This window comes from Barbus barbus (assembly GCF_936440315.1).
Source record: "Barbus barbus genome assembly, chromosome: 47".
Classification (NCBI taxonomy): Eukaryota; Metazoa; Chordata; class Actinopteri; order Cypriniformes; family Cyprinidae; genus Barbus; species Barbus barbus.
Genome location: NC_136725.1, coordinates 20,979,136 through 20,992,737, shown reverse-complemented (window position 1 = coordinate 20,992,737; position 13,602 = coordinate 20,979,136). Strand labels below are relative to the sequence as shown.

The 13,602-nt window shown below is 35.4% G+C and overlaps 1 protein-coding gene across 4 annotated transcripts in view; it reads right to left on the bottom strand.

The window, feature by feature from the left end:
* The window catches only part of LOC306865757 (calcium/calmodulin-dependent protein kinase type II subunit beta-like), a 72,996-nt gene that overhangs the window by 25,650 nt on the left and 33,744 nt on the right, over positions 1 to 13,602 (bottom strand). For all 4 annotated transcript variants that reach the window (XM_079410531.1, XM_079410533.1, XM_079410532.1 and 1 more), the window contains exons 9-12: positions 12,080 to 12,174; positions 11,874 to 11,996; positions 9,793 to 9,876; positions 9,639 to 9,681 (exon numbers count right to left, since the gene is read on the bottom strand). In XM_079410531.1, the coding sequence (XP_079266657.1) occupies positions 9,639 to 9,681; positions 9,793 to 9,876; positions 11,874 to 11,996; positions 12,080 to 12,174 (345 nt within the window). The remainder of the gene's footprint in view (positions 1 to 9,638; positions 9,682 to 9,792; positions 9,877 to 11,873; positions 11,997 to 12,079; positions 12,175 to 13,602) is intronic.

The window sequence follows — 13,602 nt, the reverse complement described above, 5'->3', positions numbered from 1 at the left end:
ACACGTTGGACACAATTATTGCACCCCTAGAAATTCTTAAGAGTAAAATATCTCTGAAGTATACTCCCATTCATATTCACAATTTTGAGCACTCTAGGGTGATTATGAACATGAAATTATCCAGCCATGGCTTCCTGTTTCACAGAAATATAAATAGGAGGGAAAACAAAGCCCAAATTCCCTTAATCATCCATCACAATGAGAAAAAACAAAGAATATATTTCTGATGTGCAGCAAAAGATAATTGAGCTTCACAAATTAGTGAAGTGGCTTTAAGAAAAGAGCTAGAGCAGTGAAAATCCCCATTTCCACCATCAGGGCAATAATTAAGAATTTCCAATCAATAGAAAATGTAATGAAACTGCCTGGAAGAGGACGTGTGTCTATATCGTCCTAATGCACGGTGAGAAGGAGCGTTTGAGTGGCTAAAGACTCTTCAAGGATCACAGCTGGAGAATTGCAGAAAATAGTTGAGTCTCGGGGTCAGAAAACCTTTAAAAAAATTGTCAAACAGCCCCTACATCACCACATGTTGTTTGGGAGGGTTTCAAGAAAAATTCTCCTAGCTCATCCAAAAACAAACTCCAGCATATTCAGTTATCAGACAGGATTGGCACTTCAAATGGGACTGGCTTCTATGGTCAGATGAAACTAAAAAATTAGCTTTTTAGCCGCAAACACTCAAGATGGGTTTGGTGAACACAGGGATAAAAAGTACCCCATGTGTACAATGAAATATACTGCTGTATTTGTGATGTTGTGGGCCTATATTTCTGCTGGAGGTCCTGGACATCTTGTTCAGACACATGGCATCATGGATTCTATCAAATACCAACAGATAAAAAATCAATAAGTGACTGATTCTATTAGAAATCTTATAATGGGCCATGTTTGGATCTTCCAACCGTACAATAATCCAAACACAAACCTCAAAAACAACACAAAAATGGGTCACTGAGCACACAACCAAGCTTCTGCTGGCCATTCCAGTCCTCTGACCTGAACCCTGTAGAAAATGAGTGAGGTGAACTGAAAAGAAGAAGCACCATCATGGAGCTGTGAATCTAAAGGATCTGGAGTGATTCTGGATGAAGGAATGGTCTCTGATCTCTTGTCAGGTGTTCTCTAACCTCATCAGGCATTATAGGAGAAGATTTAGAGCTGTTAAACTGGCAAATGGAGGTTTCAAAAAGTATTGAATAAAAAGGTGTCGTTAATTGTGACCAATGTGTATCAGAGAAAAACATTTATTTCATAATGATATTTCCCCCCATTTTAAATTCTTATTATCCAATGAAAGGTTAGCTTTTTGTGAATTTTTTAAATAAAAGATCAAAAGGATTAACAAAGCAGGTTAATTTTCACAGTCTTCTTTGATCATATTTACCAAGGGTTTCAATAATTCTGACCACAACTGTATTTGATAAAATTACAGTGAAACACAAAAATTGTGAAATATTACAATTTAAAATAACTTTGTAATAACTGTATTCTATTTAAAAAATGTAATTTATTCTTGTGATCAAAACTGAATTTTCAGCATCATTCTTTAGTGTCACATGATCCTTCAGAAATCATGATAATATGCTAATTTGCTGTTCACGATCAGATCAAATGGCTTTTCTGCTTCTTTTGCTCAATTTATTGCATCCTTGCTGAAAGTATTAATAAAAAAAAAAAAAAACTAATAACTGACCCCTAACATTTTAAACAGTAGTGTATATTATTCACTTCATTTATAAATCGTTTTTGTAACCTCCCAACCCAAAGGCAGGTTTTGTCAGATTTAGTTCACTTCTATCCCACAGTACAGCTAAATAAACCCACAAACTCACGCACACTGCAGACAAAACATGATACGTTCAAATATTTAGTTCATGGGGGGGAGGGGGGCAAAAAACGGCAAAATGCTGCATTTTCTTGCCACAAATGAAAGTTTTTCCAAGTGAATAAAAACAGTCTAAGCCAACTTCTCATCACTAAAATGAAATCAAATGAAATGGAGCTGGCAAATCCTATATTAACTTTAAATCTTCACTGCCATGGCAACACAGAAAGAATTATTCTTAAGACCCCTGACTTCATTAATCCGTGCAAATAAGAGGAAGGTGTTGTGTGTGGAGGGAGGGAGGGTTGAGAAAGACAGAAAAAGAGAGAGAATCTTACCTTGACACAAATGTTAGAGGCAGAGAGGAACGAGAGATTAAGAAAGAATAGATTAAGAGAGAGAGAGAGATCAGCACGGGTTCATCTGGACTGTGTTTATCTGGACGAGGGCAGGGGGTTCAAATGTGTGTTTCTTAACTAACGTATAAAAAATGTTCCATTCTTTGGTTTTATTTTCTAATCGTTATTTTCAAGCCTTTTTCTCTATGACACACTTGTAGTGACACCTAGAGGTGACAACAAACCCGATTCATCTAAAAGACACACACACTCAAAACACTGCAAAGACGTGGAGGACAAATGCAGAGATGGACATCTGTGGGGGAAAAAAAAACAATTCTACAAAACAGATCAAAACTAAATATTCAGACCGCTAGGAATTATTTTAAAATTGTCAAGCAGTGCACTATGGTCACAAACCAGGTCACAAGTGTTACAGATGCATTGCTCTCCAACCAAACTTAATTCAAAACGTGCAACTGTGTTAGAATGATTATCAAACTAAACTTCACAGAAGTATAAACTGCCTAGACTAGTCTTGGACTGAAATGAAAGTGCCTCACTTAAGGAAGACTGCAGACTTTATTTATTTTAATGTCCATGAATTGTATTTGAAGCATGCGGTTGATTTTACTACGAGTACAGGTTACCCTCATTCTGAATAAATGGTTACAAATCATGGTTACAGAAATATATTTTGGGGTAAAAAATTTAAACGTATAGTTCTCCCAAAACTTATCATCGTTTTCAAAAGTTTCCATTTTGCTGCGTTTACACTGAAACGCAACCCAAGTTTTCAAACGAAAATGGGGTCTGCAGCATTTTCAAATGTCTCGGAGTAGTGTAAATTACAGGCATAACCGTAGCAAAGCGTTTTAAAATGAAAACACACTAGTGTTAACATAGCCTTTCAGTGAATAATATTCACTGAAAACCTGCTGCATGGATGCTGCAACCAGCCAAGAGTAAAAGTGCCAGATCACTGCAAACAATCCTAGAATTTACAGCTGAAAGGACATTGAACCCCCTTTCCTGAACACACAGGTTTAAGACACATGCACTCGGATCAGATCAGATCATATCAGGCTTCTCCTGCATCAGGAGACATGCGTGTGCTCTCGTGCAACGTTCACTCATCAGCAGGCAGGCAAGAGAAAGAGAGAGAGAAACCTACAATTAAGAGATCAGACAAAAAAAAGAAACCCAAGGAAGGAAGAATGACAAATCTGCAAATGGATGGATGGAGCCAGCAGAGACGTAGAGGAGAGAGAATGAGTGCAAATAGAAATCAGAAGAGATAGAAGGAGAGAGAGGAAGAGAGAGAGAATAAAGGGACCCTGATGGAAAATCCAGCTAAAAGCAACTGCCGATATCAGCACTTTAAATCTGACTGGCCGCCTGCTGCGCTATTTATATTCAGGATACATTGATTTTAGATTTACCTGGACATAATCATCACATTAAAACAAAATGAATTGTGCTTGGTCACTTTAAATGCCAGTCAGATGGTCTAAATCTGCAGTCACACTAGACTTCATGCTCCATTCACTTCTATTCATATGCATGTGAGACCAGAAACAATGAAAATTCAGCTTCTACAACACTAGACCTTCTGCAGATAATCAAGAGAGACTATACTGGTCTAACCTTGACATTTAATGACATTCGCTGTGGGACCTGGTTTTAATCTGGTAAGCGATTATGGTCAAGCTGGTAAGTATTGGTAACCGCTTTAGACAACAAACCAGTGACCACATTAAAAAAACCTCCAACTTGACCGCCTTAAACTGAGATGACCTGGTTTTTCCAGCAGGGGAGAGAAAAACAGAGATGAGGTGTTCACACTGACTGCGATTTGCAACAAAATGACATGAAGTCAATTATTTTCATTACAATGTCAATTTAGCGATGCAACAAAGCATAAATGTTTTTTTTACTTTTTTTTACTTTATGCAAATAGAGCAGCAACTACCAATAGAAGTGAGCGATTTTACTGTTTCGTACGCTTCAAATGCATTTAGATTATGCTTTTCAAGGAACACACTACATACATGGATGTGTTTATTTAATAAAAAAAAATGTAAAAATAGTAATATTGTGAAATAATATTACAAATTTGAATAACTGGTTTCTATTTGAATACACTTTAAAATGTAATTTATTCCCGTTATGCAAAGCCAAGTTTTCAGCTTCAGTACTCCAGTCTTCAGTGTCACATGATCCTTCATACATGTACAGTATATGCTGATTTGCTGCTCAAGAAACATTTCTTATCATCATCAATGTTTAAAAAAGTTCAAACGGTCCCTTTTGGAAAATTAGCCAGTGTTTTTACATATTGTATGTACTATTAATGTGCTTTGCCCCTGATTAAATAAAATAAATGAAATGGAAAATATTTTTCAGGAAACTGATACATTTCTTTTACAGGATTCTTTCATGAATATAAAGTTCAAAAGAACAGTATTTATTTGAAATAGAAATCTTTTGCAACATTATACATTTATTTACTGTCACTTTTGATCAATTTAATGTGTCCAAGTTGAATAAACCTATTTAAAAAAATATATATATATTTTTTTAAATATGGTAGAGTATATCAAAGGTATATATTTTATTAAATGACGCATTCCTTAGAAATTGAACCCATGCACAGTTGATCTAATACAAACTGTGCATTTTAAATCATTTTTATGCATGAATCTTGTTGATGATTTAATGCATTATGCACCGCTGCAATTACAACACTTTCTTCTCCAGAATTCAAATTTTCAGCTGCAAGAAAACCAATCGGGTCCATTTATGGTCACATATTAACTATGGCTGGTTACACAGCTCAGGGCAATATGAACAACTTGACCTGCATCGATGGATATCACAGTCAGTGTGAACAGGGCTTTATGAAAACTGCAAGAGAGGGAGAGAGATATAGAGGAAAAAGAGAGATAATGTAGAACTGAAGGACTAAAGAAAAAGAGATCTAACGGCCATTCCCGAAGTCAGCAAGCGGCGTCTGCAGTGCTGAACACGAGACCGCTGTAACCGTGTCATGCTCCAAGCTCCATGCTGAATATGAATCATGAGAAGGAGAACATGAAGCAGAGAAGATGGATGGAGGATGGGGTGAGACGTGAGGGGACGAGGGCTACCTTGTTCCACCAGACCGGCGGTGGTACCAGCCGCAGCAGCGGCTGCAGAGATGCTGGCGGGTGCCGTGGTCTGCCTGCCCACTGCCAGACACACACAGACACACACATATGCCCATCATGCCATAGAGTACTGGTTCTCAACTGGTTTTGCCAGCACAGTACCAACACTGTTTAGAGTCCACAAAAATAAACAATAATGTCCTAAACGCATCTATGACCTAACCAGATATGATATGACAAAAGGCAACTTTTCCATGTTAATCCGAGTTTAATCAGTTTTTGTCCTAACCAGCCACTGGAACAACAGCATACGAACTTTTTACAATGATAATCTCAGATACTGATTATGTACTTTATTTATTATTAATAGCATCTAAGGTGATTTTGAATATCATTCAGTATGACCTTTATAACAAATCCAGCTGACGCACACTTATCAGTCTTGAAACATGGATTTTTGAGTCATGAATTTTCTTTTTAGAAAGTGCTAGTTTAAAAATGCAAAAAAAAATATTATATAATATTAACCAAAATAATGTGTCCTGTTGCTTGTCATTTGTTCATATTTTATGACTGGTTACTTCAATAACTTTAAAAAGATTAGAAACTTTTTAATTAAATTAGGCAAAATTGATATCAAGAATTGGATTCCAAACTTAAAATCTTACCATAAGTTTATTTCTAGAAAAAATAACTATAAAGTAATATATATAAATACGATTTTGGTCAACCTTGAATTTGGTTCTAAAGACGGAAGAAAAAAAAGTATCAAATCTCAAATTTCAATTAATTTAAATTGAATAAAACTAAGATCTCATTGTGGTTTTCATCGTTTGGCAAAAATCTTTCCTGAATCAATTCAAAACCTATGAATTACAGTATGAACTGATTCACTGTCTACCCAAATATTTGTTATATTTAATTGATATGAATTATATCCTTCATGCATTACACATTAGCAATTATATCAACTTTTAATTTAAATATAAATAGAGGTTTTAGAATATATACAATTTTAAAACAGCTACAACATGTGTTTTCTTTTATGCTCTTTGTGAAATTATATAAACGATTAATTAAATTCAATTGATTCACTTTGGAATTCACTTGCATTAATATAGATATTTTCTTTCAGCTGCCTTCTCAAACTCAGACAGCTGTGATGTTTTATCCTGCCTTATAAATGTGTTTAAATGTATTATATTTTTCAATGGTCTCTTAACCTCTCCTCATGAGGATTGAATCCATTTTCTCTCTACATTTTGTGATTGGCTGTTTGCCACTGATGTCACACTTACAGGTGCACAAGCTCTTTAATCATAATCATAAACTAAACCAGGTTGGATTTGGTTGTTTTTGTCAACTCTAAACGTAGTACTCTGAAACAGAGTAGGTGATACGCAACCTGTCCATGTTGACTAATTTGTCAACCTGTCTAATCTTAACTTCTACCAGGTGACTGATGAATTTACACCGAAATGCCGCAGACATACGCCCTTTTGCATTAGATTCAATTTTAGGTAACGGCCCACCAGTTGAGAACCACTGCTGTAGACACTGAGAGAGAAACCAAAGGATAGAACAGTCTGTTAGCGTGGAGAGAGTTAGCTGGAAACACAAGCCGTTGTCTGCAACCAGAGAGAGATTTTGAGAGTCCATTACAGTAGGTGGTGTAATCATATAATAAGGTTTCCCCTGTCACTCTGGAAACGGCTCATTTTCTTGTCAAGCACTTCTCGCTTTCTCCTATCAGTGGGGAAAATGAAGTGTCGCTTTCACCAGCGCCAATCTATGCTTCGACAAAACAGAGCAAAGCATTTATTTGGGGGTTGGAGTTTTGGTGTTGTGAGAAGGCAGTAGAAATACAGAGGGAATAAGTGATAGAATGACAGAGAAGACATAAACAGAAAAAAAGCTCTCATCAGACATTAAAGGGGCTAGAAAACATGAATTTACTTGTTCTTCTGAAAAAAAAAGTCAATCTGCAATAACATTCACCCATATTTACTTTATTCAACATACAATATACTCCGATTCATAAACAAATTACTCTTATTAACTGTTTTTTTTAATGATTCAAGTCAAGAAGACTCTGAGTTTTTATCAGTCTAACGAGTTGTATTCATCAGAGAGGATACTAAAATAACACCGGAGTATCTAAAGATACATGTTAACAAAACGGCATTTTAATGTAACAAAAAAAAGGGTACAAAAGAATATTTGTTGACTATAACTGCCTTAATAATAGGACTTTTGCAATTTCATAGTAGAACAAAAATAATAATAGAATAACTGTTTATATTTTAATTACATAATATATTTTAAGTACATAATATATTTGATATATATATATATATATATATATATATAGATAGATATATATATATATATATATATATATATATATATATATATATATATATATATATATATATATAAAAATATAAAAACAAAAGAAAATAAATATAAAAATATAAAAGGATATAAACAAATATCTAAAAAATATTTTATTTTAAAAAGGCATTCCACATATATGTTTTTAATCAATCAATTTCTCTACTAAATATCGAATCATAAAATAGCCAGGACAAATAGCTGAAGTGTGTCCTTTTTTGGATAATTATTTTTTTTCTCTATCCAAACACCCCATAAAGGGCAATTAACTAAATAAGTACATATAAATAATATCAATACATTTTTATATTAAGAAATTATGTTTATGTGTCAATGTCTATTCTTTAACTTGGATGGGCCATTGCTGAAGAGGGTATTAAATAGTCATGAAAAATTTAATTACCATTTAAGATGCAAGAAATCTTAATTCAATTATCATAGAACTTCAAACGGAAAAAATTATACATCCCTTTTAAAAAACAGAGGCTGAATAAAGAATAAGGGACTGACATACGAGGGCGAGGGCGAGTGCGTGGAGTGACGCTCGGACACTCCCACGCCTCCTCTACCACTGAGTCACCTCGCGGGATGAGGTAATTACAGTAATGAGAGCAGAGAGAGGACGGCTGACGAGCCACGGATGAAGAGAGCAAGAAAAAGAGAGAGCGAGCATCTAAAACGCTCCTCAAACAGGAACACTGTTGCTTCCGCCCACCAGCCTGCTGTTGAAGTGCGAGCGAGTGAGAGTGTGTGTGTCGGGATGTGAGAGAGCAGATGCTTCATTACAGCACAAATAAATCACATGTTGTTATAAACGCCAGTTCTCACACCTGCCGTTCGGCACAGCCGCAAACATCCAGAATTCTCTTTGGCCGTACGCAGCTGTACGCACTTCCTACAGAACCGCTCGTCTCTGAACCAATCTGTCAGGACATGGCCCGACTCTGAACGTCCAGCTGCTCTCCAAATCGAACAGTTGGACAAGAAACAGTGTATGGTTCCCTTAGCTGTGAGATTTCTCGTCTGATGCTTCAAAGCATAGAGCAGGATTTATTAATGCATGAATATTTATCTTTGAGATCATTTAAAGGGATAGTTCACCCAAAAACAACAACCCGTCATCATTTACTCAGTCTCATGTTGTTCCAAACCGTATGATTTTCTTTCCCAACATCGAACACAAAAGATTTCAAGCAGAATGTTGACGCTGTTCTTTTTTACAAAAGTGAATGGTGACCATCTGTCCAATAACAATACAATAAAAGCACCATAACAGCAGTTCATTTGACTTGCATTATTACTGACGTGCATTATATTCCAAGTCTTTTGAATCCATATGACAGCTTGTGTTAGGAAAAAAGCTTTTACACTCAAACAAAGCTATCGGTTGGCTTTAAAAGTTGTATGGACTAAAATAACCATACTGGTTTGGTAGGATATGATGATGAGCAAATGATCAAAATTTTCATTTTTGGGTGAACTTTGAGTCAGTGCTGTTAACTAAAACTATTAAAAAAAACAAAGTAAAAAAGAAAAAAAAATATTAGACAAAAAAAAATTTAAACTTCAAATGAAAATTATAAATGCCTTGGCAAATAACTACATTTAAAAAAAGCTTTGAAAAAGTTTAAAACTAACAATTTCTAAAACGACAACTTAAATATAAATAATTTAAAGCTAATTAAAAATACCAAAAAATTTAAAATAAACAAAATTAAAACTGAAAAAATAAATGCTAATTCAAAATATGAATACTAAAATGGTTTTAGAATAGAAGTCTGATTCATGTAATGATTCTTGTTTTGATTCCTCTACTCAAGAAGTCAAATAGTTCAGTTAACGCAATCTGTTTTGGTCGAGTGATTGTACATGTCTTCAATTCGTCTTTCAGGACACAATGTGTACGCATCAGGCTTGATGTGAACTTACCAGAGAAATTGCGCGACACCAGCATGGTGGTCAATATCGCTCCCTATACGTGAGAAAGAGATCATAACGTGAACAGAGCGTCAAGCGGTGAGTTTCAGACGTATACAGATGAAATGCTTCCAGCTAATGGCTTTTAAAAGAGACATCAGCAGACCTTGAGTTTTCTTCTTGCGTTGAACTTCTTCAGGCACTCGACTGTTTCCTGTCTGTGCATCATGGACGCCACAGTAGAACGTTGCTGCGGGAAATAGAGAAAATACATATTATTATTGATACCGTTTTGCACATACACTGATAAAAACGATTTAGTGGTGAAGTAAATATTACAGAAAAACAAATGTCATTTCCACATTAAATAATTTAGTTCAGGCAAGAATTAAAAAAAAAAAAGTGTAAATTCAATATTAGTACTCAATTTAAGCTTGTAGAATTTAAAGTTTGACCTTATAAGTATATTTTACTTGGAATTGTTTGTTATTTTTAAAAAGATCGTTTAGGTAAACATCAACATCATGATCCCGTTGTTCCCATCATGCACTTGAATGGCATGAATAATTAATAAGGTAATTTTTTTGCTGTTTTCGAGATGTATTTCCACTGTTTTATGGTTGCTTTTGTTGTTAGGTGAAGTAAGTTGCTGTTTTGTGACATCTGGAGTTCATTTTATACTCAAACACTAGTCACTGATTGTCACTGTCATTGTGTATCATGTGTCAAGTACTCAGGTCTCTGTGGTCATTCAGTTAATAACTACACTGAGTCAACATATTACTTTAAAAAGAATAACGAGCTGTCTACTTGCTTACATACGTGATAATACCTTAACCACATGCTTTATAGGCTATTTTTTTCAGTGCTATGTTGTTTGAGTAAAGTTTACAAACCATGACTGAGTGAAATGTGCTTGAGTATTGCAGGGTAAACTTCAAATAATTAAGTAGAAATGGCCACGTTAAATTGACTCATTTCCTTTACTAATTTTACATAACTTAGTTAAGTAGATTTGACTTAATTCCGTATTTAACAGCTTAAAAAAAACTGTATTTTTACTTTAAAAATATGCATGCAAAAACTTGCAAAATAAAAATTAAGTAAATTTAACTTCTTGTTTTTTTCAGTGTAGTCTTGAGTCTTAAAGTCAATATGAAAGTAAAATTGATCCCTATACTTTTTTTTACTTGTGGCGCTTTTCCACTGCATAGTACGGCACGGCACGTTTCAGTACAGCTCACTTTTGGTGGGTTTTCCACTGGGAACAGTACCTGGTACTTTTTTTAGTACCACCTCGGCCGAGGTTCCAAGCGAGCCGTACTTTAACCAAAACATGACGTGTAAACTCTGCTGATCACTGATTGGCCGGAGAAAATCACTGCCTGCATCATTGAACTTTCAGCACGAGACACAACAGAACCGCTAGATTTAAATCAGCACAGCCAGCAAAGGATCGAATGCAACTGTTTTGAATGAGCGCATCTTTTTTAAACAACCAAAAAATGGCTGTTTCGTTGTCTGTTGAGGAAGTACAGATGTTCCTCTCTTTGATAGACGAGGAGCGGATCCAGTGAGAGTGCGATGGAGCGACGCAGAATTAAAGTCACGGCAGTAGATGCGGCACAACTATAACGACACGTGAATAATCCCGCCCACTCTAAAGCGGTACTAAACTGCAGTGGAAACACAAAACGAGCCGAACTGAGCCGTCTCGAGCCGAGTCGTACCACGCAGTGGAAAAGCGTCATTATTGTTAATGGTTGTTCTTATTAGAAGGGAAGAAGGAAATAATAAAAAAAAAAAAAGTTGTGACGTATTGTCAAGTATGGTGACCCATACTCGAAATTGGTGCTCTGCGTTTAACCCATCCAAGTGCACACACACAGCAGTGAGTAGTGAACAAATGCACACACACACACCGTGAACACACACCCGGAGCAGTGGGCAGCCATGCTGCAGCGCCCGGGGAGCAGTTGGGGGTTCGGTGCCTTGCTCAAGGGCACCTCAGTCGTGGTATTGAGGGTGGAGAGAGCGCTGGACATTCACTCCCCCCACCTACAATTCCTGCCGGCCGGGGACTCGAACCCGCAACCTTTCGATTACGAGTCCGACTCTCTAACCATTTTATATTGTAAAAATTTTGCTTTATCATGAAATACATCATCTCAGGAGTACTATTGATCCCAAGCGTCCTTTAATTTCAACTATAAGTGTATGTATCGGTCGGTGGCTGTTAATACTCACGCAGACCCACGGGTGTTTCAGAGCCTCCTGAGCCGTGATTCTCTTGGCTGGATTGATGGTCAACATCTGATTGATGAGGTTTTTGGCTTCAGGGGTGACCGTGTCCCACTCTGGCGAGGGGAACTAGAGGAAACATAGGAACTCATGGGTATATACTGACTCAACCACTGACTCAACTGTATGAGTGAAATCACAAGGGGTCTCACGTCATAAGCCCCGGCTTTGATCTGTTGGTAGAGTTTGTGCTGGTCTTCATCCCAAAAAGGAGGATATCCCACCAGCAGAATATACAGGATGACTCCTGCAATCACATTATTGATATTTCACTTCTAACGGATTCTGTGCCATTCTTTGTGTACTCACAATTCTTCAAGTACTAACGCAGACATTTAGGCACACCTAAAACAACCCTAAATGTAGTAATAAATACACATAAATTCCATAAAGAAACATATACATATTTAAACAAACACAAAATTATATTATATAAAAAATATAAACACCAAACATTTTCAAAACGGTTACTTTGTTAATGACGTCTAAGTTTATTCCTTTATATAACAGATCTAATTTCCACAATTTAAAATTCATAAAATAATATATTATAATAAATAATATAAATTAGAGAAATACATTAACAATGTAAATTGTATTGTTTAATTAGAGAAACATAATAAATATAAACAAAAAAAATGTTTAAATGAAATCATCTAAAGCACTTGTATTAAAGTCTAATTTGCGAATAAATCATTGTTTTGAACTGGTTCTTTGTAATAACTTATACACAAAACACACAACCGTTCAAAAGTTTCAGGTCAGTATATATAGATTTGTTTTTTTTTATTCTTCTCTCTGAAAGATCTCTGAAGGATCATGTGACACTGAAGACTGCAGTAATCAATAATAATGCTTTGATGTACAGAAATAAATTACGTTTTAAAGTATATTAAAATAGAAAACCATTTATTAAATTGTAATAATATTTTGCAATATTACAGATTTTTCTGTATTTTTGATCAAATAAATGCAGCCTCGATGAGCATAAGAAACAACAAAACACAATAAAAATCTTACTGATACCAAACTTTTGAACGGCAGTGTATTATATATATGGAAATTATATTAAATAAATTAAAATATAAAATACAGAAAATAATAAAAAATAAATAAAATACTATAAATATATTTAAAAATGTAATCGTTTAATTCTATTGAGAAATAATGAACCGGTTCAAATTAATGATTCATTCAGAAACAAGAATTGAATTAATTATTTTTTTAGCACTGGTTCTTTGTAATAACTCAGCATTTGTGAATCATTTGACTGTAAGGCAGAAATTAGTTTGGAGACTAAAACTGCCAGGTGGGTTCAAAATAGTTGCTAAACATCATGTGGTCTGGTGATAAACAGTTTAAATTAACTACATTTGTGACAACATTGCATTTTGAGAATGACTCCTATGAATCCATGAACTAGTTCACTGATACACAAACAATCCTAATAAACCACTTCGCCGAAATGAATCAGAATTCCCAACCCCAGACCAAAAAACCACCTACTGATCTGCAAAGTAATTAAACCGCTCAACTATCGATGCTCTAGAGAAAGTGAATGTGAAACACAACGGTGAAAGCGGTGCTTGGCAACAGCCTCTTGACAACACCTGCCGGAGAAGAGCTCTCCACATCTGAGAGCTGATGTGTCTGAATATGTGTGGGGCAGAGAGAA